The 24052-nt window shown below is 50.1% G+C and overlaps 12 protein-coding genes across 12 annotated transcripts; 7 read left to right on the top strand and 5 right to left on the bottom strand.

Moving 5' to 3' along the window:
• Nucleotides 1-776: 776 nt before the first annotated feature.
• On the top strand, nucleotides 777-2555 carry CGGC5_v012638 (uncharacterized protein; the record flags this gene model as incomplete). The annotated part of the gene is made up of 7 exons (XM_032030236.1): nucleotides 777-887; nucleotides 937-993; nucleotides 1044-1090; nucleotides 1140-1354; nucleotides 1431-2074; nucleotides 2149-2259; nucleotides 2343-2555. 7 exons carry the CDS (start codon nucleotides 777-779, stop codon nucleotides 2553-2555), a joined length of 1398 nt encoding a protein of 465 aa, XP_031890168.1.
• Nucleotides 2556-4740: 2185 nt separating this feature from the next.
• CGGC5_v012637 (uncharacterized protein) lies at nucleotides 4741-5091 on the bottom strand (the record flags this gene model as incomplete). The annotated part of the gene is made up of 3 exons (XM_032030238.1): nucleotides 4741-4794; nucleotides 4843-5023; nucleotides 5087-5091. The coding sequence occupies 3 exons, from the start codon at nucleotides 5089-5091 to the stop codon at nucleotides 4741-4743; spliced, it is 240 nt and encodes a 79-aa protein (XP_031889957.1).
• Nucleotides 5092-5868: 777 nt separating this feature from the next.
• Nucleotides 5869-8609, top strand: abl-1 (Tyrosine-protein kinase abl-1; the record flags this gene model as incomplete). The annotated part of the gene is made up of 4 exons (XM_032030239.1): nucleotides 5869-5886; nucleotides 5939-6979; nucleotides 7034-7780; nucleotides 7833-8609. 4 exons carry the CDS (start codon nucleotides 5869-5871, stop codon nucleotides 8607-8609), a joined length of 2583 nt encoding a protein of 860 aa, XP_031890258.1.
• Nucleotides 8610-8949: 340 nt separating this feature from the next.
• Nucleotides 8950-9274, bottom strand: CGGC5_v012635 (uncharacterized protein; the record flags this gene model as incomplete). Its single annotated transcript, XM_032030242.1, has 3 exons — nucleotides 8950-9003; nucleotides 9059-9106; nucleotides 9158-9274. The coding sequence occupies 3 exons, from the start codon at nucleotides 9272-9274 to the stop codon at nucleotides 8950-8952; spliced, it is 219 nt and encodes a 72-aa protein (XP_031890120.1).
• A 988-nt stretch (nucleotides 9275-10262) lies between these two features.
• CGGC5_v012634 (uncharacterized protein) lies at nucleotides 10263-12199 on the top strand (the record flags this gene model as incomplete). The annotated part of the gene is made up of 9 exons (XM_032030243.1): nucleotides 10263-10379; nucleotides 10437-10499; nucleotides 10554-10597; nucleotides 10658-10854; nucleotides 10908-11545; nucleotides 11600-11731; nucleotides 11782-11917; nucleotides 12047-12066; nucleotides 12140-12199. 9 exons carry the CDS (start codon nucleotides 10263-10265, stop codon nucleotides 12197-12199), a joined length of 1407 nt encoding a protein of 468 aa, XP_031890171.1.
• Nucleotides 12200-13344: 1145 nt separating this feature from the next.
• CGGC5_v012633 (uncharacterized protein) lies at nucleotides 13345-14550 on the top strand (the record flags this gene model as incomplete). The annotated part of the gene is made up of 1 exon (XM_032030244.1): nucleotides 13345-14550. The coding sequence occupies one exon, from the start codon at nucleotides 13345-13347 to the stop codon at nucleotides 14548-14550; it is 1206 nt and encodes a 401-aa protein (XP_031890118.1).
• A 378-nt stretch (nucleotides 14551-14928) lies between these two features.
• CGGC5_v012632 (Sedoheptulose-1 7-bisphosphatase) lies at nucleotides 14929-15933 on the bottom strand (the record flags this gene model as incomplete). The annotated part of the gene is made up of 1 exon (XM_032030245.1): nucleotides 14929-15933. The coding sequence occupies one exon, from the start codon at nucleotides 15931-15933 to the stop codon at nucleotides 14929-14931; it is 1005 nt and encodes a 334-aa protein (XP_031890170.1).
• Nucleotides 15934-16386: 453 nt separating this feature from the next.
• On the bottom strand, nucleotides 16387-17619 carry prlL-5 (MFS transporter prlL; the record flags this gene model as incomplete). Its single annotated transcript, XM_032030246.2, has 3 exons — nucleotides 16387-16885; nucleotides 16938-17546; nucleotides 17603-17619. The coding sequence occupies 3 exons, from the start codon at nucleotides 17617-17619 to the stop codon at nucleotides 16387-16389; spliced, it is 1125 nt and encodes a 374-aa protein (XP_031890196.2).
• Nucleotides 17620-17711: 92 nt separating this feature from the next.
• On the bottom strand, nucleotides 17712-18230 carry CGGC5_v012630 (uncharacterized protein; the record flags this gene model as incomplete). Its single annotated transcript, XM_066152725.1, has 3 exons — nucleotides 17712-17741; nucleotides 17823-17939; nucleotides 17997-18230. 3 exons carry the CDS (start codon nucleotides 18228-18230, stop codon nucleotides 17712-17714), a joined length of 381 nt encoding a protein of 126 aa, XP_066007857.1.
• A 742-nt stretch (nucleotides 18231-18972) lies between these two features.
• On the top strand, nucleotides 18973-20745 carry dmoA-0 (Dimethyl-sulfide monooxygenase; the record flags this gene model as incomplete). Its single annotated transcript, XM_032030247.1, has 6 exons — nucleotides 18973-19211; nucleotides 19269-19335; nucleotides 19391-19564; nucleotides 19619-19689; nucleotides 19753-19932; nucleotides 19980-20745. The coding sequence occupies 6 exons, from the start codon at nucleotides 18973-18975 to the stop codon at nucleotides 20743-20745; spliced, it is 1497 nt and encodes a 498-aa protein (XP_031890115.1).
• Nucleotides 20746-21448: 703 nt separating this feature from the next.
• On the top strand, nucleotides 21449-22663 carry yteR-2 (Unsaturated rhamnogalacturonyl hydrolase YteR; the record flags this gene model as incomplete). Its single annotated transcript, XM_032030248.1, has 1 exon — nucleotides 21449-22663. The coding sequence occupies one exon, from the start codon at nucleotides 21449-21451 to the stop codon at nucleotides 22661-22663; it is 1215 nt and encodes a 404-aa protein (XP_031890114.1).
• A 366-nt stretch (nucleotides 22664-23029) lies between these two features.
• CGGC5_v012627 (putative acetyltransferase) lies at nucleotides 23030-23957 on the top strand (the record flags this gene model as incomplete). The annotated part of the gene is made up of 3 exons (XM_032030249.1): nucleotides 23030-23199; nucleotides 23306-23626; nucleotides 23702-23957. 3 exons carry the CDS (start codon nucleotides 23030-23032, stop codon nucleotides 23955-23957), a joined length of 747 nt encoding a protein of 248 aa, XP_031890113.1.
• Nucleotides 23958-24052: the final 95 nt, after the last annotated feature.

Below are 24052 nucleotides of genomic sequence, written 5' to 3'. Positions count from 1 at the left end.
AAACGAACGAACGAATTCTTGGCGTAATAGCTGCGTGCCTGACACAATGATGGAGGCGGTGAATCAGGACTATTGGGGCTGAGCACAACCTTTAGAGAAAAAGTGGAAAAACAATTCAGACAAGGGATGGCAAAGGCTTCTTTTGTTTTATGATTAACCCGGCAATGCGGTCGTCGCAGATTGCAAGGCGCTTCATTCCTCATCCTCTCAATCTAAAAGTGTAGTATACAAGGTGCCATCATGAAGCCTCCAAAAGTTGCATTTGAGGCTCGAATCACATGAAATGCATTATGATAACAGTTCTTATGCCAAATTGTGCGACATCCTAGCTGCACGGTCCAAAATCCGTGTTCATGTGATGACTCAGGCTTCGCTATTGTTGGTCGAGCAACATACCGGTTCTCGCTGAGGCACGTCAGGGCGAGAAGGGGCAGCCATCAGCGCCGGAGCCTGCCTGAATCCGGTCACATTACGGAGGTTGGCTGGATTGGTATCCCAAGATTGGTTGCCTGGTCTATCCAAGGATGCAACCTGACGCATGACTGAAGTCCAGCATGTGCCATATAGTACTGTCGCGCCCGTCATCCGTCAGACAGCCTGCAATATGTAATCATCACCGCCTTGACGCCCACAGGCCCACTTTCTTGACTGCTTGACGAACGCCAGCTAGTACGGAAAACGAATCTCAGTTGCCCGACCAAAGGTGAGAACATCCACGAAGATCTCATATTGTGAAAACGAACACGAATCTTACTTGACCATTCGCGACATTTGAAATGGATTGGATTCGAAAGAACACCCATATGAGTGTCGCAGACCTTGCTACCTTCGAGTACCAGCCTCAACGGTGCCGGGTACTTCAAGTACCACAAGATGTGGCAACGCAGGTGCGTAGTATTCGGCGACGTGTATTCTACTCTACTAATTCCTATGTAGACAATCCGATCTGAACATGTCATGACTGAGGACGAGTGGAAACGTATTTTTGAATTGGTAGCAGCCCCAGTACCACTGCAAGGGGATATCGTTAACCACAAATATAGGAAAGGAAGGCTGCAATGAGAAGTGGACATTGCGGCGGTTCTGCGATGTATGTTGCTGAGGTGTCTATCAAGAAGTAAGCTAAGGATAGTTGCCAGTCTAGCAAGTCGGGTTGCGGAGGAGAGCGATGACAAGGAGAATTATCATGATCCGTCCATCCTCTCAAAGCTGCCGTTTTCGGAAGAAACTTGGTCACACGTTCTGGACATATTCCACGTCCATGGATCCGCAGCCAAGCTCATCAACAGAGCACGCTCATGTGTTTTCTCTCGTACACCTCTCACGCTGAATGACACTTCAACCCCCATGATCGGTAAGCTTCCATATGTCATTCAGGTTTGACAACCACACATCGTACTTAGCTATCTGCAAAAGCTTACTTGATCTAGTCTACAACTGTCGCTCGTCTTCCTCCTGGCCTGAGGATCTAGCACTGTCAATGACTTGGTTCCCAGGTAGGAAATTCTGGTACGCCATTTTTTATGGGTGTGACAAAGCGATCGAGAATGAAATTGCTGGCAGGATTCGTTCCTCTGAAGATGCCATCTGCCACCCTCTCCTTTTGCCAGGCATATTTGCTGAGCTTGAGAGACGAAGGCACCTGAAGATGGTACGGAATGCAAGCGACACACTCATGGAAACCGTTACAGGCCTCAATAATAATCATCGACTGGCCTCAAATCTGTCTCGGGCCCCCAAGCATGGTGTCAACAGCACGCCTTGGCAAGACTCGGAGCAAGCTCCTGGTACCGACAGAGAAGTGGATCCCTGGTTAGACATCGTTCACATGAAGAACGGTCTTGAAAATTGGAAAGAACAATTGGCTAAGATGGTCGCGCACGCCGATGAGCTCAACACCACTAATTTCAGTCATGATGTCAGCCAGGATCCAACCACACAAGCATTCCATAGCCTCATGCGAGACACTGGACGAAGAATCAAAGAGAGATTACAGGATATTATTCACGAGTACGACGAAAAGATCAGGGACTGCAACAGGAACTTGGACGGAATGACTCTAGCTAACCAAGTGGTGAGTTTAGCCAAACTTACCCTCGGAAAGACCCTTCATCTTCGAACCTGTTTACTGATTGGCGTATTGACTAGGCACACACGAAAGTCAACATGGAAATAGCCTCTAGAACGAAGGAGGATAGTACTCAAATGAAGTCCATCGCTCTTCTGACAATGGTCTTTCTCCCTGCAACATTTCTGGCTGTAAGTTCCCGACGTCATCTCTCGCGGCTCAACAAGCCGCTCGTCTACCTCTTGTATCAGTGGATACTTACATAAGTCCATAGACCGTGTTTTCGATGTCGTTTTTCAACTGGCAACCGGACTCGGAGAAGGGTGAAGCAGAGGTCTCCCCTAAAATCTGGATCTACGCGGTGATAGCTGGAATAGTGACTTTGATGACGTTCCTAGCCTGGTATTGGTTCATCAAAGGACGGCACGCGTGGAGAGCAAGACAACAGCTCGGGGAGGAAAATGAGCTTTCTGTTTACCGCGTGTGAAGACTAGTCTAGCCTACGGTTACTGGCGCCCGGTAATCGAGACGATGCCGTTATTCCTATATTGTGATAAGTTCCGGTAGTAATTCTTGCATGTCGAGAGAAGCCCGGCGTTACATGCGTCTTACTGTCATTCAGCCATGATGTAAAGCTCTACCTACGCCTGTGTTTAAACATCTCGAGATGCTGTTCAACCCTTCAGATGTCTACACTATGTTTTCTACCTAGTAGGTAGCTAGTGCGCGTATGTCAGAGCATTGGGTGCATGAGACATACAATCTACCAGCAGTTTAAGGACCTGGCACAGGCAGAAATTGCTCTCAATTCTCGTGCTAATCTAGCCCTCCAGCTCGGCGAAACCTTTCAGTATCTTGTCCGCCTACCCGTGTGATCATTGATCGCATCTTCCCCAGTTACTGAGTGATCTTTCTCTATACATCGCGCCCCAACCCCCCTCCCCACAAAAAAGAAAAAAAGCCATTTGCAGAGCTCCGTCATTGACTCAGTCTCTGCGTAGTGGTAGGGTATCTTCTTTCATAAAACGCCTCGTACTTGTTGGCTCCTCTGAATAAGTGCATGAACCAATCATCCAAGGTGAATCATCCCCTCCTAATTCATGAAACGCCTAATCGGAACCCAATCAAAATGACTAAGAACTTGAAATAAAGAGAGAAACGCAGGTTTAAACGCCTTGGTCCATTGTTGGATGTGTCGTGAATTCATTCAGCTCTTCGTCCTCGTAAGGATCGTATGCTGTGGACTAGCCTCGAAGAAGTGCCTATGGGTCAGGTCAGACATCATTTCGGGAGAGTGATGGGTTTCTGGAGGCTTACAATGTCTATGGGTTTCTCGGACTTGATTGAGTAAAAGTTGTGCCGCATTTCCACTCGGTAGCTGACGTCACCGTACTTCTGCTTCAACATTGCGGAAAGATGGCGAGGGCTTGACACATGTTTGGAGTGTATCCTTTGTACGTGAAGCTCTTCTTCGATAGAAGACGTAGAACCTGCATCTGAGCTCGGCATTTGCGGCTGCTGGTATGTATGGTACAGCCCGTGGGGTGCAGCGGTCTGTCAACGCTTCAATATTGGAGATGGTTTCGTTTTTGACAACGCAGTTGAAAGTTGAGTACTGTTTGGCTTGTGGATTCGAATGCGCTAGTAATGAGGGACTTTTCACCCAAGATAGTAGAAAGAGGCCCGCGTCGAGGGACTCTTAATATGGGAACCGTCACAAGAAGCAATCGCTGGGGTCGCGCAGTCATAGAGAGGAAGCCTCGCGACCACGCGTAGGTCGCAAGGGTCACTCACCGGCAGCTGCCGCCTGAAGGGTGACGCGAGGTCGGGAGATCTGGAGCCAGGCAAAGTGTAAAAAGTCCTGATTGGTCACCGTCGGTTTCCGCTTGCCACGTTACACTCACTTCCGATGGATGGTTGGGTCTAAAGGGCCAAACTGCGACAGTCATGGCGGACAACAAGGCGACCCACTGCAAGTTGCCTGGGGTCGACTCACCGCCCGTGTGCAGCTCGAGGCGTTCTGAACTCCCACGGGATATTGAGGCATCCTCAGCAGCACAGGCTGCGGTGTGACCCCGTCTTGCCTGTATGCTGCTATTATGGACAGCTGAGGCATTGGGTCTTATATGCATGATTGGCTGCGTCGTATGATGGGACTCAATTATGGGGCGCAGCCTGCTTCCCGTGTGATGCAGGCTGTCTTACATGCAGCAGGACTTCCAGGCCTGTTCAGTCCCTTGTCGGACATGCCGTGGGGGGCTGAGCAGGCAGCAGCATCCGACACAAGGCTTCGAGAATCAATCGGCTGGCATTCCCCGCAGTACGCACCGAAGCAATTTTTGTATCGAATGGGACTGATCTTCCCCCTCCGAAGGTGTGCATACAAATACCAAAGAACATGTATTGATTTCATGGCTTCTCCGGGAGGCTCCCCGGCAGCTTCGGAGAATGTGGGGCCGCTCCCGTTGGAAAAGGGGGAGGGACGGGTTCGCGGGCGGCGCCGGCATACATCAGACTGCGAGTTTTCCAGCAGGCTTTCTTTCTCATCTGCCCTTGGAGATTGCAAGTTGACGGTTGATCGATCAAGTGGTGAAAAGTGTAGTATTTTGAGATAACGCCATGCTATGCAGTGCAGGATAGAAAATGTGCCAACGCCAATGAAATGCGTAACCCTAAAACATCCGTTTCAATCCGTGTGGCCTGTATGAGCACTGATCTATTTCCTCCTGAACCTAGTCAGCTTTTATTTCAGCAAGAATGGCTTTGTCCTTCACCTGAGTCAGTCTTCCTCTCGCGAAAATCGAGAACATATTATGCCTCATCTCAACACGATACGCCTTTTGCCCGAATCTTCGATTGAGAACAATAGAAAGCTTTGCTGGATCGATGGACTGGCTAGCTATGGTTTGAGTTGGTGCAGACCGTCCCTGGGCCCTATTCTTTTGAGAAGAAGTGCTGAAGGTGGGTTGAATGTCAGCCAAATGAACCAGCTCCAGACCCCCTTCTAGGGCTACTCACTGCATGATATTCTTCTGATTTCATTGAAAATCAAAGTCGATGTCCTGCAGAGAAAACTCTTTTGACCGCGTGTGGGCATGCCTCCTCAGTTATTCATGCCGCGCTTTGGATTTGTCCCCCCCCCCCCCATTGATCCGGAATCCGAAAATGGCTCGTCAGACCAGAGTGGACACACCTGAACACGGTTACCTTTTGCAACACCCTCATTGGAGGCTGTGTGCTCAAGTGCAACACACCACATTCCCAATAGCAAAAACAGGATCTAAATTTTGAGACATCCTCACGTTCGAGCCAATCAACATTATGTCGTAATCCCTTCTGCGCTTTTTGGCTGCCTGTTGGCTGACCCCAGCCCTCCTTCCCGGCCCCGAGGGCTTCCACAACCTATGCAGCGGAGCACCTAGCTCAGCCCCCTGTCTCTGCAGAGCAATTGCTCAGCCTGATTATGGTGCACAAAGTACCAATTGTCAATTGGCCACTCCCAATGGTGTGGGCAGTTGCTTGCGTTACCATGCTCAATTTTGGGGGCACACACCTGGCTATTTTGTGCCCCCACCCGTCATTTTAGCCAAGCAAGCCTCCAGCCAAGCGTCTAAAGACCAGAGAATCCATTCCGTTCTAGGTATGTCATCCTCAGAGCCTCGTTCATAAGCGCATATGGACAATTGGAAGTGTCGGCAAGACTGTGTCAGCCTTGACTTCATAAACGGGTTTTCGCCAGCTTTGTGGCCCCGATTCGAAAGGCCCAACCAACAGTGTCAGGTCCAACGAAGTAGCTCAATATGACTGGCAAAAGTTCTGTATGGAATAGCTTCCCTCTTCGATTAGTATGCCCCGCTGACCTGGCTCAAGATGAGGGGCGATGCTGTCCTTCCGACTGAGGCAATTGGCTTATCAACGGATGTGTCGCCGATGCCTCAATGGAGACGGACACAACCTGATGGGACAGAAGTCGACATCCCCGATACAGACAAGGAAGAGGTAACAGCTCTGAGAAAGTTGGATCGCTCTCCTTCCTGGCGCGAGAACGAGGACCTGGCTTCCGCCATACAGCCGGAACATCGGCCAAAGACTCCGTCAGATGGACGGACAGAAATCAATGATCACGGCGACACAGCACAGTTGAACCAAGAGAGTTCTAAAAATGAAGAGCAAATCCCGAGTCTATCTCAGGATGATGTTTCGCACATAGGCTCTGGCCTTGAGGACCACAGACCAGTCACAACAAATCCATTGCTGGAGGTTTCTGACTCTGGGAGCGAAGATGAAGACGAACTGTGGGACTCAATATACGACAAGCTCATTGAACCGCCCCCGGAAGATGGCAGAAAGTTCCTCCCGCTGGATGATTTACGGCAGATCATGGTCAAGCCGAGAGTTCTCCGGGCGTTGAAGAAACTCAAAGGCATCGATCAAAGTACAAGGTTTACGTACGCCAACAAGGTCTGTGACACAACAAAGTATGGAAGCATGCAAAGAACGACCAGGCATAAAATCTTTGCGATTCTGGTTCACATTGAGCACATCGACGCTCTCCCTCGTGTCATCGAGGAAAGAATCCATGATATTCATCTACCATTCACCCTAGAAACAAGCCCCCGCTGGCACTTGACCTACACAATCACAGACGATGACACAGACACTAAGAGAACTGTTGTGTTCGAAGGGAGCCGCCGTTGGACGAAGGCCAAGATGAACGCATTCTTAGAAAAGCAGTGGCTCTTGATGGCACCATTCTTCGATATGAAAGCGCCCAAACCTCTTTTCTATCCGCTGGAGGCCAAGGTTGTTCTCCCCTTCATCACCCAAAAGGAAAAGCTCGACGATGCGTATGGAGGTCACAGCACAGTGTCCCGGGTCATGATTCACCAAGCTCATCACAACTGCATCTATGTAAGTTTTTCAACTGAAAGTGACGTATGATACTTGACTGAAGGAACGCTACAGGGTCCTGAAGCTTTCTTTGCTATCAAAAAGCTTCATTCTTGCGATCAGGAAGTCTTCGAAAGGGAGCACCATGCGATGAAGAAGTTCAACAAGAAAGACCACCGACACCTCATAAAGCTACTTGCAACCTACCGGCATCAGGATCATTGGTACTTCGTATTTCCCTGGGCTAATGGCAATTTAATGGAATTCTGGCAGCGATATCCCAGTCCTGAGCCAGATCGTCGTCTTATCATGTGGATTGCAGAGCAATCGGCCGGCATAGCCTCTGGGCTTGAATTGATTCAGCACCCTCCGAAAGATATTTCTCTCACGGATGATGCTAGGGACTTTGGTAGACATGGTGACCTGAAGCCAGAAAACATACTCTGGTTTGAGGGTGGCGAAGCAAACGAAAAGAGCATTAGCAATGGCATTCTCAAAATCACTGACTTTGGCCTTACTAGATACCACCACCGTAGTTCTAGATATGTCAACGCCCAAGATACGAAATTCTCTCTAACCTATAAAGCCCCAGAGGCTGAAGTGGTTGAAGAGGTATCTCAAGCCTATGACATCTGGACTCTGGGGTGCCTATTGCTGGAGTTTGTCACATGGTACCTCAAAGGCCACCAAGGAGTGGACGACTTCTCTAATAGCCGGGCCCACAGCGACGTTCAAGGTGATGAAATACCACTTGATACTTTCTACAACATCGTTTGGAAGGGGGGTGTCAAAACGGCAGTTCTCAAACCAGCCGTTATTGAAGTAAGACCTGACATGACCGAATCCTGTTCAAGATGCTGACGCGAGCTACCAGTGGATCCAGGAACTCCACCAAGATGTGAACTGCTCGTCATACATTCATGGCATGCTCACCTATATCCGTCATCATCTCATTCGGATTGATCCCAAGAGAAGAGACAAGATAACCGACGTAGTCAAACGACTACGACATATGGCCGAGCACTGCAAGAACAGCCCATCATATGCCGTTGATAGCTGTGCAAAACCACCCAAGAAATCCGACACCATGGATTCAAATCGGAGTGATTTGACAACGTCAGACTACGGATGCAGCAAGAATTGCGACAACCATACGGTACATTGCGATTCCATACGTCTGGCACAATTTACCAATGGCATGAATGACTGTGTCTCTTTACAAGAGATACGAAGCACTGCGATCAGCAGAGCAGCATCTGAAACGCATGAGATGAGGGATGAGACTGAAGAGAACGGGGTTGAGCACCGAGATGCAGAGATGTACAACGGTTTCGGTCATGTTCTTCTTAATGAAGATTCTATGCCAGATCCCAACCACACTTTTGGAACTCTTTCGGAAGAGCCCATGTTGAACTACGGGTGGTCCGGCCAAGCGGAGATGTTGGACACGATTGGCGAGGAAACAGAGGAAAAGTCAAAGAGAAGAAGCGATGAACTGGATGACGAAACCGGAACTCCGGACAGTAAACGTCCAAAATTGGCGGGGAATGACTCGATGTCGACGCTTGTCGGTTCTATTTCTGAAGGCAGTGAAAAGGGATTATCACAGGTTTTTGATGAGAATCCAATCAGTCAAGCCACAGAAGCTTGATATGATTCGCACTGAGAAGGGAATTTAATAACATCTCAAATGATAGAAGAAGTCCGCCTTTCAATTTCGGACTTTATTGTCTTGTTCTCTGTGAATATGATGCCGTCGATGGTAAATAAGGTGCACAAAAGGTGGATTTCCAACAGCCTCTGTTGGGCACAGCGCAAACCCCAAGACAAACAATCAAGTTTGAGCCCCACAATTGAACTTATTGACTAGCTATATCCTCTTATTTGTTTGATTGATTGATTGAACTTAAACAGTTTCCCTGTTTTGCTGTGGGCGCTGGGTGCTCGTGGAGTTGCTGATCCTTAATCTGAGCAAGCGCCCCGCGATGTGATTAGGACGGGTGATAATGAACTTGTACTCTCTCATGCATGTCCTCAATCTCGGCCTTACAAGATCAGCATTTGGTTTACTGAGAGTAGATCATTGTAGTCGTGGTTTACCTGAGAAAGCTTTCGAGGACCATCCACAATGAACTGCCCCCCTCGAGCCTTACAGCGGTTAGTATCGGCCATTAATGGTAGGTTTGCCTCCCCGCCTACAGAAAGTGAGTATTTATGGGCGCCTAGGCGCTTGTCAAGCTCTTTCTTGACTGGGCCGGAATTGGCATAGCACCAAGGAATGTAGGAGCGGACGACACCAGGCTGAGAAGGAGGCATTTTCGCGACAGCACTTGGATCGGCTAACCTGAATGGAGGCTTGGTATCTCGGGATTGGAATTGTAACAAGACGCCGCGGTAGCACTTGATTCTGATTTACTGGTGAGCAATGGAAAAGGCAGAAGGACTTTGATTGTGCAGAAATAGAAAGTCACTGTGAACTTGAAGATGTAAGATGATGTGCTGATTTTTTTGCTCGCCCCAAGCACACTGCTGGGCGTTTTTCACATGCCCTTAAAATCGACCAACGTGCCCACCAGCTTGGTGACCTCAAACACCAGGCTACCGGTAAGGCGTTCCAGGCAACAAGTGTAACGGCCTGTTCTTACCCCACTGCAATCTGAATCTTGACAAAATCACTCGGAATTTGGGAAGACCGATCCCAGGTTCGCGCAGGTCATCGGTAAGCAAGGGTATGAGATCTACCCTGGCCACCGAAGGTGCAGACGACCCCGCATCTGACATAAACTGCTCAGCCAGCCTGTAATGGAGTATGCCTGCATATTTTCAGTGCCACGATATGCATAACAGTGCGTGTGTATGCATGCCTTTGCATAAGGCTAATAGCACTACTGCATGGACTTGTGAAGCAGGCTGCACAGCTACTGCGGGATTGGAGTGCATCATTGGAAGTTGTAGCTGATACTGACCAATGGTTGAACGACACGCATTGAACAGTAGGATTTCCTGCTACCGCTCTTCTGCATGCCCGGGTGTTTGAACAGACGTTGATTTTGTGGCTATGGAGCACAACCCCGCTCACGAGTAATATCAATGAAGACCATGGCATGGCTGACCTGAGCATCCTCTGAGACTGGGCTGACCGGCGTTTTCGCCAAGTATCTTGACAAAGACATCTTCCAGGTTACTAATAAGAGTTTTCAGTCAATGGCTCAAATACGTGCGATAACGTGGTAATTGAAGTGAGTCGAAATAGCAAGTATTGAAACGGTGGAAATCCGCTTGCATTCGTGCCCCAGAACGAAAAATGGAATGGCCGTCGAAAACATCGCATTTCCGTCCCCACGACTTCAGACTCTTCGAATATGAAGAACTTCCAACAACGGTCATAACGATTCGACTAGACGATCTAGCGGAGCTTCAGGTAGGCGGGGGGATGTCCACAAGCACAGGAGGTTTAGCTAATACCTAGTTACTGAAGAATGCCTTCTTGAAAGACCAGTTGACATCAGCCGATGATTGGGAGACATGGCTCCAATGTATTGTACGTAATCCGGTGATGAAGACTACCTCTCTTCAGAGAGACTGACAGCGATAGGACTCTCACATCATGGATAATGACACACGGACATTGAATCTCATGTGAGTCCATTGAAAACGTCTGAAGATGGAGGCGCGGTTTGACTGACACTGGCCACAAAGACTATTTCGCCGTACTTCGAAGACATTTTCGGAGTGTCCTCCAGAAATCCACTATCTTCCCGTGTCTGAATCAACATTTCAAAAAATCACTCAAACTTTCCACACTCATCGGTCCATCGGCCGAATGATCAATCGCGGAGATTCGGAGTTCCTTCATTGCATTGAGGTTGATGATGACATTGAGCCACAGAGACTGGGTAAACCCAAAGATCGAATTCATCCTACAATAGCATCTGACATTCTGACACAGTTTACAACTATAGAACAAGTGCTATCTTCCCTGAAGATGTTGCTGTTTCCGTGACGCACGATCCTAGCCATCGTTCAACGACCGCTATTTTCTTCGGCCTCAGAAAGTCTCAGGAAGACATGCTTCTGAAAAGAATGAGCAATTCGTTGGACGACTTTTGCCATCCACTTTCATTGATTGGGGCCGCATGCGAGCTTGAGAGAGATAGGTGGATCAAGAATGAGGTTCGTCCCATTGAAACAAGGTATATGGAGAAGAACGATCAGTGGAGTATGGCTAGTAGTGACAACCTCGCATCTGATCCGGAAGGGGAGACGATGGAGGATGCTCTCAGTCTGCGGTTCAAATCTAGCTCGTTACTCACGAGCCTTACCGCTGCCAGACGGCAATTAAGTCGTATCGGAGACTATCTGCGAGAGATGCGGAATGATTCGGAGATGCTATCTTTCCTAAGTGGCGATGATGGTCGTCAGGACAAAGAAACATTAGTTTCTAGCGATGCCATCGACTTGAGCAGGCAACAAGCTCACACTGCTGCTCGATTGCAGCACAGGCTCAATCAAATTTCCGATGAATTCGAGATGAAGATTGACGGCTGCAAAGCATCTATGGAGGACATGATGGCCACCACTCAAGTTGTAAGATCCATGGCACCACCTGACTAATTGAAAGACAGCTGACAGGATTTCCAGGTCATGAGTCGGATTGCAAGGCATGACACTTTGACAAACACGGCGATTTCGGTTGCCACAAGACGGGACAACTCCCAAATGCGGTCCATTGCTTTTGTCACCATGATTTTCTTGCCGCTCACCAGCATTGCAGTGAGTCTTTCTTCGTTAAATGTTTACAAAAGGCATACTGACCAAGGTAGACGATCTTCTCCATGAATGTTTTCAACTGGCAGGCGAAAGAAGGCGAAAATCTCATCAACGTGCACTTTTGGCTTTATCTTGCTGTAGCTGGAGCGTCCACGATCTTAACCGTTGGTTTGTGGATGATTTACTCAGGTATAACTAAGGGTCTTGTCTGTGTCCGCAGGAGGAGGAAAGACGAGGAAATGGGGCCTTGAGTAAAATGTGGACATCGGTGGATTCATGTGGACACGGTCAATGCAGTTAATTAACCACTTCGAGAAGGTTCTGATCTTCTATTCACGGTGCGTTTACCTGCCACACAACCTCTGTGTCGCTACTTATCCATGGGCAAGTGGTACTGACTTGCGTGGGAAGTCAAATCTTGGCTACCGAGCCCGTTACAGCAACAAGAGGTTCGCCCTACCAACACCATAAGCACTAAAGTTGTCGACGTTCTGCCCAAGGAATATTCATCAATCATGGATGCTGTACGAAACAAAACATCGTTGAGGCATTTACCCGCGTTAGGTGTGCCTCACGTACGGACGGACCTATGACCGACTGATCCTCTGAACCACACAACGCTATCGACGCACAGGCGCGGGCCTTAACGGCAAAAAGCATGCTGCAGCGAAAGAAAACACCTAGAAAGTCTTCTCAAACAAGGGAGCTTCATCCAAAGACAAATTTAATGGAAAATATTGCCGTGATGTGTTGTCAAGGCAATTGAAGATGTAAATCATGTCTCAAGACTATTGATGAAAGTCAAAGACAATGTCTTGCTGCCGGTGCGGCCCCACTCTGGGGTTAAGAGGCTCTCGCCCGATTTCGACCCCTTGCTTCCAGGATAGCCAAGATGGCCAACCCAGACGCCACCTATGTGGAAATTTTCGTACCACTGATGGACTCTGTATTTTTGAAATTTGGATCAAAATGGGAATTACCATCGTGAGACAGCCTTCGCGTGGCCAAAGCTAGGAAACGTTACAAGGCAAGGGCTGTAGCGCAGAAACCAAAGCCACGAGCAAGATTTACAACATTCAATGGCTGATTATTTACATGAACATCTGCAAAAGTTGGTATCTAAAGCCTCCACTGTGGCGTTGTTTCGGAGACTACGTCCTTAGACCATAGGTCGAGGAAGCGAAGTCTGTAAGGGATGATAAGGCTAAATTTTACTTTCCCGTGTTTCTGCCCAAAGTTGGTGTAAGTCATACATGTCGATTCAATGATTGCCCGCACAGCTGATGATGATCTTCGCGATCATGCAGAGCTGAACTGACTGCCGAAGGTCAAATTTCCGTGCTGACGGGCTGGGCCTGTGCCAGGCACAGGATCGTTCGAGGTGTTTTGGTCTGACACAAGTCCTCGAAGCGCACCATCGCACTTATCGTCAGTAAGCTTAAGTTATTCAATACACCTTTGTTGGACATAAAAGATGTCTGTTCTCGAAAGTTTTGCATTTGTCTTTTCTCAACTCTCACAAAGCGTCAACCTGATCTCTTCCGATCCTTATCCACTCTTTTCCGTCACCTTTCGAGGTACAGTCATTCTTTACTCACATCGTCACTCGTTTCAACATGCGTTCGACATTCGCTATTGCCTTTTTGGCTCCAGCCATCTTGGCTCAGTCCAATGTTTCGCCTGGACATGGAACAACTTCTGCAGGGTGGAACACCACCATCATTCCTGGTCCTACCGGGGTCATTTCTTCGACTGTTCCCATTCATACTGGGACCGAGGTTACAGTCACAACTACGGCTGCGAACTCCACCGGCATCTGGGTGACTGTTCCTCCCTCCACTATCACGGCGACATACACGGCCACTTACACCCACACTATCACCTCCTGCCCACCTGGAGTCAAGCCATGCCACAGCGGTGCTGTCACGACGTTCCTTATAACCATCACCACAACCTACTGCCCCGAGACTCCCGTTCCCACTCCTTGCCCTGGCGGCAAATGCCATCATCCTCCTCCACCTCCCCCTTCCCCTCCTTGCACCGGCAAGCACTGCGACAACCCGTTCGTCTGCTACGGAGACCACTGTGCCTACGACAAGCCATGCGACGGCGGAGACTGCAGCCGCTGCCTTCTCTGTGCCGACAGAAAGTGCCAGCCGAACCAGTGCAACGGCAACGACTGCGGCAAGATCATCATCTGCAAGGGTGACTCCTGCCGGTACCACAAATGCCAAGGCGACAACTGCAACAAGGAGAAGATAGTCTGCCACGGCGATAAGTGCAAGTCTGAGAAGTGCCACGGTGACGAGTGCAGCAAGAAGTACGTCTGCAAGGATGGCCACTGCCAGCACAAGCCCTGCCCTCCCGAAGACAGCAACAAGCGCTACGACTGTCACGGCGACGAGTGCAAGCCCGTCGAGGAGTGCAAGGGCGACCACTGCCCCAAGCCTCAGCCGCCCGTCAAGCCGCCCCAGCAGCCTTCCGGCACCCCGCCCACGCAGTCACCGGCGAGCCCTTCTGTTCAGCCCCCGGCACATCCATCCAAGTCCGGGGATGTCCCGCCTCAGGGTCCTGAGCAAACTCCCGTCAGCCCTCCGGAGCACACTCCTGTGAAGCCTCCTCAGGAGACATCGCCGGAGCCTTCCCAGCCTTCTGGCAACCATCCCGAGCAGCCCTCTCACACACCCGGGTCTCCTACAAAGCCATCTGAGTCCCAGCATCCCACCCACCCTGTCGTCGTTGCTGGATCCAGCAGGTCGGCTTCCGGGATTGCCTTCGTGGGTCTCGCTCTTGGTGTTGCAGGAGGGCTTGTCTTCCTCTAAGTGTAGGACAGGATTTGTGTAATGTGGAATGTAGTGTAGGCTTTTGTTTCTCCATTTCTCTTCTTACTGGTCGCCAGGGGTTGGGCCTCGCTGGTCTCTGTACGGCCAGCTTGTATATCACAAACCTTTGTACGTAGGAAAAGGAGGGACCCTGTAATCGTAGTGAAACATAATGATCAAGGATGAATATGTCAGTAGAGAAAATAGAATGTTCATCTTCTCATCGAAAGAGTACTTAGCGTAATCAACCTGAACTGTGCAAAGAAAGACAAAATCCCTCGTCGTGACATTCCGTGTGGTGTCCGTTGTGCATCTATCAATCTGGTTCCAGGTCCCAATCCCAAGTCTCCTTCGCGGAACATCTTGAACATTTCCAGCTCAGTCAAGGAGAGCAGCCTTCGCAATGTCTACCTCCTCCGCAGTACCGCAGATCAACCCAGCTCTTCCATCGCAGTCAACCGAGACCTTATCCAGTAAGGGCTTTCCATCTGACGGGTCGATCGCCTTTCCACCAGCGACCTCCATGATCAGGGCGATCGGGTAGAGCTCATACAGGAACCGCAACTTCGGCAACGTTCCCGGAGTCACGGGCATAACATACACACCGTGCCCTTTAACAAGCGCATGCACAATATCCGGGACAAGACCGCCGCAGTATCTCAGCGTATACTTCTTCTGGATGAACCGTGTGATGAGAGCACCGTATCTCTCATCATCCGCCGCATGGCGCAGGTTGGCTGGCGCAAAGTAGCGAGTCTTGAAAGGACCCTCTGCCAGCTTGACAACCGTGCGAATGATCTCGCAGTCCTCCACTCCGTTCTGACCGAAGCCGATCTCGAAGCACGCAGCCTCGGCACCCGGGATGCGGAGCGCAACTATGGCTGTAGTCCGGGGTCCGATGACGCCCATCACGGCAGCAATCTGCTTCTCCCGTGGCGACTGCCCGACCGCAGTGCGTCCGTCCCAGATTCCGACGATTGTTCCAACGGTCCAGTTCGGTGCAATAATAGAGCTACCATCCAGGGGGTCGAAAGCAACGGTGTATTCTTCCGAAAACGCCGGGGTGTCGTTGGCATTGCCGTTCGTTAATGTCCTCGCTGGCTTCTCCACCGGATCCTCTTCACTGCTTGCGGTATGTATCGTCGGGCATTCAGCAATCGCGGCGCGCATGACGTTCTCGGAAGCGACATCGACGTTCAGCTGGTCGTCGCCGAAAGCATTCGCGGTTCCTGCCAATGAGACATGTTGCGAGGCATGAAGCGTCTTGGCAATGTCTGAAACAGCTCCCAAAATCGCCGGAATTACTTCGTCGCGAAGAGACTTGCGTTCTTCCTGGGGAATGACGCTCTGGAGCTGTTGTACGAGTGCTGCTGACGGAGCCATTGTGAGAGATGCAGTGTGTGAAATGAGGATGGCCGGAAATTGTTGAGTCAGGGCGGGCCTGAGCTATATTTTTAGCATGAGAAAGGTGGTTGAGAGATTTTCGATGTTTGCGGATTGGAGAGCAAATGCCCCATAAAACTGTCTGACAGTGCGTTCGATCCACCAGTCAGAGGCCTGTCATCTTCTCTTTTGGAACTCTATCTAACGTTTATCCCACGTGGAGGTCGATCTCACCAGCAGGGGATACCTAGCAGTGTGTGAGCAACAGCTATTTTTGTCGACTTCCGATCACTCAATTTTGTACAGGAAGGCTATCAATCATACAATGAAATTGTCAACGTCTATGTAAGTCAACTATGAACAGACATTGACTACCTTGACTGATGATCTTATCATAGGGTCTACCCATCCACGTGGGGGTCGTGGCTGGACGAGCAATAGCCCCAACTCGGCTCATGCTTGCGAGCTTTCTTCGCTTTCATCTCTGCCGTTGCGCTTGATGCCATCATAAAATCGCCTTTCCTCAAAGACACGGATATCATCGTCGAAGTTGACCTTGCCAAGCTTCCTAGCCTTCAAGATTTTTCTTCTCACCCGCATCACATCATACTCAGTGTTTCGGGTCAACCACCAGGTCCACAGGTTACCGACAAAAGACGCGATTGTCGTCGCGGCCGCGATCGCAAAGCTTGTCTTGTACCCGTTGTATGCGAACCTGGATTGGAACAGCTGGGGACCGATAACACCACCAAGCTGCGCAATGCCCGATTGCAACCCCAAAGTGAAAGCAGTGCCCGTTGACCCGGACAGCGTGGCTGATCTCCATGCCCAGAATGGAATGAAGTATGACTGATAAAACAGCGTGCCGAGAATGCAGCTTATGTAGATTCCATAACGGTTGGTAATGGTGAAGAAGAGGACAAAGCAAACGACCATGCCGGACATGATAATCCTGAACCCTAAGTTAGCTCCAATCTTTGAGCAGTGATCTGGGGGATACGAACATGATAAGTGCGGGCCGGACGATGTAGGCCTTCGACATGAACCAGGCTGAGAAAATGAGACCAAGGATGGCAGCTGCAGCTGGCGGAATATTGAGTAACTGGTTCTTCGGCAAACCCACGAACCCCAGGTTCGTGACAATCGTCGGCAAATACCACGTGAGCGCATATCCGCCAATGTTGATCAATGTTTGTGACAACATGAAAGACCAAATGAGTGGAGTCTTCAGCACCGCAAAGATCTCCTTTTTGGAGAAGTCTGGATCGTTGGTGAGCGGTGCGTTCTCTGGCAGTCGAGCCTCGATGAACTCTTGCTCGCGTTTGGTAAACCATCGGTCGCTTCGGGGAGACTTTGGGTAATCAGGTAGGTACCAGAACACAGCGCCTGAGAAAACGATCGTCGCCAGCCCTTCGAGTAGATATACCCATCTCCAGGCGCTGAGACCACCGATGCCGTTCATGTAGCTGATGCCATAACAGAGCAGAGACCCGATGATGCCTGCAAGGTTCGAGGTCGCGAAGAACCAAGTCACGGGCTTGCCGATTTCATCGGTGCGGTACCAGCTGGATAGCTGGGCCATAACTCCTGGAAACATGCCCGCCTCGAACATTCTGTCGCACTAAGTTAGTCTATGTTGAGCAGGTCAAACTCAAGGGCCGGTGCCTACCCTAGTAAAAAGCGCATCGCATAAAGCTGGTGCCGATTCTGTGCCGCGGCATGGCATGCGGTAATGATTCCCCACGTAAGGAAAATGCGAGATTGCCATAGATGCGGACTCATGCGCTTGAGAAGAAGATTGCTTGGTGCTTCAAACACGATATATGCAATCGTGAAGGTGTTAGTCTCAAGCACGAGGTGTAATGTGGGTGTTCGGATGATGTACTCACTCCGTAGATAGACCCAACCCAGTTGTATTGGTCAGAAGTCATACTAAGCTCCTTCATGATGTTTCGAGATTCGCCAACCTGAAGAACACGAACATTTGCCGCGTTGCTTTGGTCAATCTTCATTATCCTCAGTCAGTTGAGTGTCAATACTTCTTCAGCCCACAGCCGACATACCTGTTTGATCATGTACATGAAACCAATAATAATCAAGAACCTCTTGTCGATTTTGTTCAAAACGCTGCGCTCTTCGTCGGCTGAGAACGTTGACAAGAACGCTGCCCTAGCTTCAGGGTCATCTCGAAGATTGTCGACATTTGATCGAGCGACAGTGGCATTGGCCTGTTTCCGAGTCGCTGCCGCCGCGTCATGGTCGACTCGGACTTCGTCAGGCTGAATCGTGGAGCTCATCATGCGGTGCTGATTAGTCCTGCAATGGCCCCCAATGTCTCGGTGAATCTCTGTGGACAAGTCATCTTTATCTTCAATGGGAAATTCTCTATTGAATACCCGATGCCGGGCAGAAGTTCGTCATTTGCGGCGTGTTACCGACGTGCCGCATCCTTATCAGCGGGGGTTCGGGGGTAGCATGTATGATGTGCTTGATGTCCATATGGCGATATAAGCTGCGCATACTTACATGGAGGTCTAAAGTGCCATTGGTGAGGTGTTGAGATTGCACTTGATTCGTTGAGGGACGCCGAGAGTGGATGGCGAAATTGCGGCCCACCATGCCACCATCCGGCCAACCTCGCACGCTGTCGCAACAACTCCGACTTTGAGCACAACCCGGCTAAAACCCGTTGTTTTCGTGCCAAATTTGTGGCTGTTTCTTTGTGAAATTCAACGTCTAGATTATGTTTGCCGCGACGGTAGGTTTTGTGTCCGATACAGGACCCGACTTCCAGGGCACCGGGGGAAAGTATGGGACTTATGCATGATACGTCGGAAGGATTCTTCACGCAAGACTCGGACACGATGACGCAAACCAACAGGATCAGTATAATACAATAATCCTTTCGGGGTAATGGTTGAGCTAGACTGGGTGTAGACACTCAAAGCATCTTGCAGTGGTCGTGTTCATTCTGCCCTCAAAACGTCGCTTGGCTGCACCTAGACTGCCTGCCTTGCCGCCGACTGAACTTCACTCATGATGACTTCATCAAAGGCCCAAAATGAAAACAATGACACCAAAGCCAAGAAGCAAATTTTGCTCAATGCCTTCGACATGTTCACGGTTGGCCATCTGTCATTCGGGCAGTGGCGAAACCCGAAGGACCGGGCCAAGGATAAGCGCCGGGATCTCACTTACTGGACCGACCTAGCCAAGCTCTTGGATAAGGGGGGCTTCGTAGGCCTTTTCCTAGCAGACACATTTGGTCCCTACGACACGTAAGTGTTTCCATCCCGGAAGTTTATGGTGATCACCGTTTTAATCCAGTCTTGCAGATACAAGGGCAGCGCTGAGCCATCTGTAAGGACCGGGGCCCAATGGCCAATGGCCGATCCTGTCATCGTGAGTGAGCCCACGGATAACCTACAAGTTAACTTAAGCTGATTCCTGGCCAAAGCCTGTCTCAGCAATGGCAGCAGTGACGAAGAATCTGGGCTTCGCGATTACTACGTCTACCTCGTATGAGCAGGCTTATGTTGTTGCTAAGCGGTTTGCAACACTCGATCATCTCACTAAGGGCCGTTTTGGCTGGAATATTGTGACTAGCTGGAAGGAATCTGCATCCAAGGCTGTGAGTGGTCTCAGTTGCAGGTCTCCAAACATTTCAAACTGACAAGTAGCACAGGTCGGATTGCCCCTTGTAGAGCACGACACTCGGTATGAAAATGCGGATGAATACCTCCGTGTCCTATACAAGTGAGTTGCTGAGCACCTATGAGCAGACTACAACTCAGGAGCTCTTGCTGACATTGCACCCAGACTATGGGAAGGTTCATGGTCAGACACAGCTTTGAAGGAAGACGCAGAGAACGGCATCTACTCCGACTACTCTCAGATCAGACCTATCCACCACCATGGCAAGTTTCACGTCGACGCGCCATTCTTGACAGACCCATCTCCTCAGCGGACGCCAGTTCTGTTTCAAGCCGGAACATCGCCGTAAGTCACTATCACGTTTTTGGATACACCAAGCTTATGCGTAACAGAGCCGGAATCAAGTTTGGCTCAACCCATGCCGAAGGCATCTTCGTCGCCGGTCTGTCACCTCATGTTGTGGCACCTCGAGTCAAGGCTATCCGTGAAGGCGCAATCGCTGCTGGTCGCGATCCCTACTCTGTCAAAGTCTTCGCTATGATCACTCCCATCATCGGAAAAGATGAAGAAGACGCCAAGCGCAAGTACGAAGAAGCCCTGAAGTACGTCTTGATCGAGGGAGGTCTTGCTCAATTCTCAGCTACGACGGGTATCGATGTTTCAAAGTTCGACCTTGACCATGAGCTCACGGAGAAAGATGTCGCAAACCATTTGCAAAGGATCCACTCTTCATTGTACAATCTGCGCTACCGCGGCGACGATGTCCCCAAGCTGACACCTCGCAACTTGGGCACCGTCACGGCAATCGGTGGCAATGGAGCTATGCCAGTTGGAACAGCCGCCCAGGTCGCGGACGTATTTCAGGAGTGGGTTGACATTGCCGATGTCGATGGCTTCAATATCGGATACGTCATCACTCCTGGCAGTTTTGAAGACGCCGTTGAATATCTCGTCCCTGAACTGAGACGTCGGGGACTATTGCCGGAAGCAATCCCGGCAGAGGCCCCTGCGCCTACCTTCCGCGAGCAAATCTATGGTCTGGGGCAGAAGGGGCTGAGATCTGATCATCCCGGGTTCAAGTACAAGTATGACACCTATGAGGAGACTATTGCCAAGGAAGAGGCGACGAGAGCAGATGCAGGGAGCGAGAAGGCATGAGGCTCGAGAATAACTAGCAAGAGCTGTTGTACGCCCTTGAGGACAAAGGGAAATATAGTCCTCCATATGACAAATTCAAGATCTCTTTCGATCCAGGCTGTCTGTGCTACTTAGGGGCCTGGAGCACCGCAGCTATGAGATGAAGTTCAGATCCAACAATAGTCAGGGTCGGGTCCATTGTGCCCAGGTCTAAGTGATGCTGATGATCTTCCTGCACCACAACCAGGAATACGGACTTTCAGTATAGCCTAAAGACAGTGCAGCTTCTACCGGCGAGCTTCATGCCAATTCAACTTTTTAACATAATGAGGGATCTAATCATGACCGTATGAGGATATTACCGCCCTAAATCCCCGCAGCATTTCGCGGCCGCCAAGATCTGCCCCGCGCCGCAGCGGAGCCGATCAGGGGCAATCTTGGCACGGGATGTAATTTTCCACAACTTAGACCGACAATTAGGTCGAAATTCATCCAGAGAATGCAGGATGATCCAATTTGTCCGTCCAGGACCCATTCACTCGGTGTGGAATGGATGCATTCCCAGGGTTGTTCGGAATAATCGCCATCAAGGCGCATTACCGAACCAGCATGTTAAGTGGTCACCAAAATGAGTAAATATCGATAGATCTCCTATTCAAATAAGTCGTGTCAGTTTCTTTGGAAGACAGATCAATTTCATTCGGGAGAATCCATCTTGCCAAAAATGAGGTCTGTGAATGCGGCGCTTGTAGTAGGCGTTGTGGCAGCAAGCCTGGGTGCGGGCGCGCCAGCATCCAATCATCCTCCGTATTCTGCATGGATGACCGACTCCATGATCCGACGTGGAGTTGAGCCAAGTTTTCACTACGATCAGGCGACTCTATACACTTCTTTTGAGGCTATATATGAGCATGCGAAGAACCAGACGATTTACGACTACTACCGAGCCCAAGTCGACGCGGTGATCTTTCCCAATGGCACCATTGACGGTTTCAACTATTCGCGCTACAGTCTTGATCCCTACCGCTTTGGCAACAACGCGCTTTACTGGTACGAGAAAACAGGAGAAGAAAAATATCGCATTGCTGCAGATGGAATCAAGAGAACCCTTGACAACCACCCGCGCACACCTACAGGCGGCTTATGGCATCGCGAGGTCGTGTATCCAAATCAGATGTGGCTCGACGGCATCTACATGGCTGACACCTTCTATGCGAAGTATGTGTCGTTATTCCAGCCAGATAACCAAACAGCTTGGGACGATATTGTACTTCAGTTCGACAACATCGACGCGCGCACTCGGCGAGATGACAATCTCCTGGTCCATGGGTACGACGAGAGCAAGCAAGCAGTGTGGGCCGATCCCGAAACTGGCGCTGCGCCGCTGGTGTGGGGCCGTGCCGATGGATGGTATTTCATGGCTTTGCTCGAGGTCATCGACTTGCTCCCTGAAGAGCATCCCGGGCGAGAAAGACTTCTAGGATATTTCAAAGAATTGGCGCAAGGTCTCAAAGGCGCCCAAGACGAGTCCGGTGGTTGGTGGAACGTGATGGAAAAGCGCTACGAGGACGTCGACGGCAACTACATCGAGAGCAGCGCAAGCGTCATGTTCACCTTCGGTTGGCTCAAAGGACTCAACCTGGGATATCTTTCTGAGGCGGATTATTTGGATGTCGCGAAGAAAGCGTGGAACGGTATGGTGGATATGTTCGTCACCCACAACAACAATGGCACGATCAACTGGGAAGGCACAGTCATGGTAGGGAGTCTGGGAAGCAATGCCACCTTTGAGGTAAGAACACTTCTTACATCCGTGTTCGGAACAGAGAGACTGATATTCGACCAGTACTACTCGAGCATTGGCCTTCGCCAGAACGACCTTCGAGGCGCTGGAGTCTTTATGATCGCTGCTCTTGAATGGGAAAAGCGATTTCCTTGAGATTCTTTGTCAAAAGGCAATGGGGGAATCTTGAGTTGAGGTTTATGGTCTGTGCCACAAGGATAAACACAGGATATTCTATTTATGTTTCAATCATCAAAGCTACTTCTGATCAATGCGTTACCGTTGACCAGGCGTCTTTGGTGAATCTCACATCCCTTCCGACGCTGTGTTTGACACCAAATTCACTCGTAGCTTCGATTCACTGATCAAGAGACCTGCCACCCAGACTTTCGAGCGAAAGCTACTACTTAAATGACACATCGTCATCTTCATTCGTCTACTAATTCTCCACATCCTCAATTGACACTTAGAACACAAAACACATCCCTAACCAAGACCTATCAGGCTCCCTGTTCCATCATCATGACTCAACCCAGGGCTAAAGAGATCTCCGCATACCGCGACGGCATGTCGTATCCGGTCAGACAGAAGGACTTTTGGAACGCTTTGGCTAGATGCGCGAAAGCCTGCGGGGAGTTCAACAATCTTCCCAATGACGCAACCCCCGAGGAAAAGTCAGCAGCTTGGCGCAAGTGAGTAGTCCCAGATTATCTTCTTATTATTGTCCAACGTTTCAGGACAATCAAGTCACATGCGACATGGCATGGTATGGAATAAAACTAATCATTCTTCGACTAGGATCGTCGCCCCCACCTCAAGTGCCGGCACACCAGTTAGCTCTACCAACGATTTCCCCACCCCGTCCGTGAAAGGACCGATCAGAATTGACTGCGGCCTGCGTGTTCACATTGCTGCGGACACCTTCATCAACCATAACTGCACCATTCTTGATACCCCTGTTGCCGACGTTCGTATTGGTAAACATTGTTCCCTCGGACCTCATTTCAGTATCTACAGCGTCGGACACAACCTCAACTCGGACACGCATCCCAGAGTCAGCTTTGGAAAGCCAGTCACCATCGAAGATGGCTGCTGGATTGGAGGGAACGTGACTATTTTGTGAGTTGACACCTCTGCCACGGCTGCTAGCAGTGATTCGGACAGTGATTCGGATTCAAAGCTAACTCATCATAGGGGCGGCGTCAAGATCGGGGCTGGTTCGACCATTGCCGCTGGCAGCGTTGTACGCAGTGACATTCCTCCTAGATCCGTTGCTGCTGGAGTACCTGCCCGTGTTATTCGCCAAATCCGTCCTGGCGAGGAACACGACGCTTTCCCTGTGGCTTCGCTCCATGTCGCTCTACAGATCCCCAGCAACCATGGCGGTGTTGAACACATGAATGAGGCGACTAGAGTGCGCCTGGACGAATTTCTCGGGGAGCAGGACTAAATCTTTCAGGAGAAACTTTACGGGGAAGCTTTCCTTTCGGGGCACATCTTGGGGGAGCGATGAGCGAAGAGGGGATATCAAGTGGCGCAACAGGA

This window comes from Colletotrichum fructicola (genome assembly GCF_000319635.2).
Source record: "Colletotrichum fructicola Nara gc5 chromosome Unknown KSG_Nara_v1_contig07, whole genome shotgun sequence".
Taxonomy (NCBI): Eukaryota; Fungi; Ascomycota; class Sordariomycetes; order Glomerellales; family Glomerellaceae; genus Colletotrichum; species Colletotrichum fructicola.
This window is presented reverse-complemented; position numbering and strand designations above follow the sequence as displayed.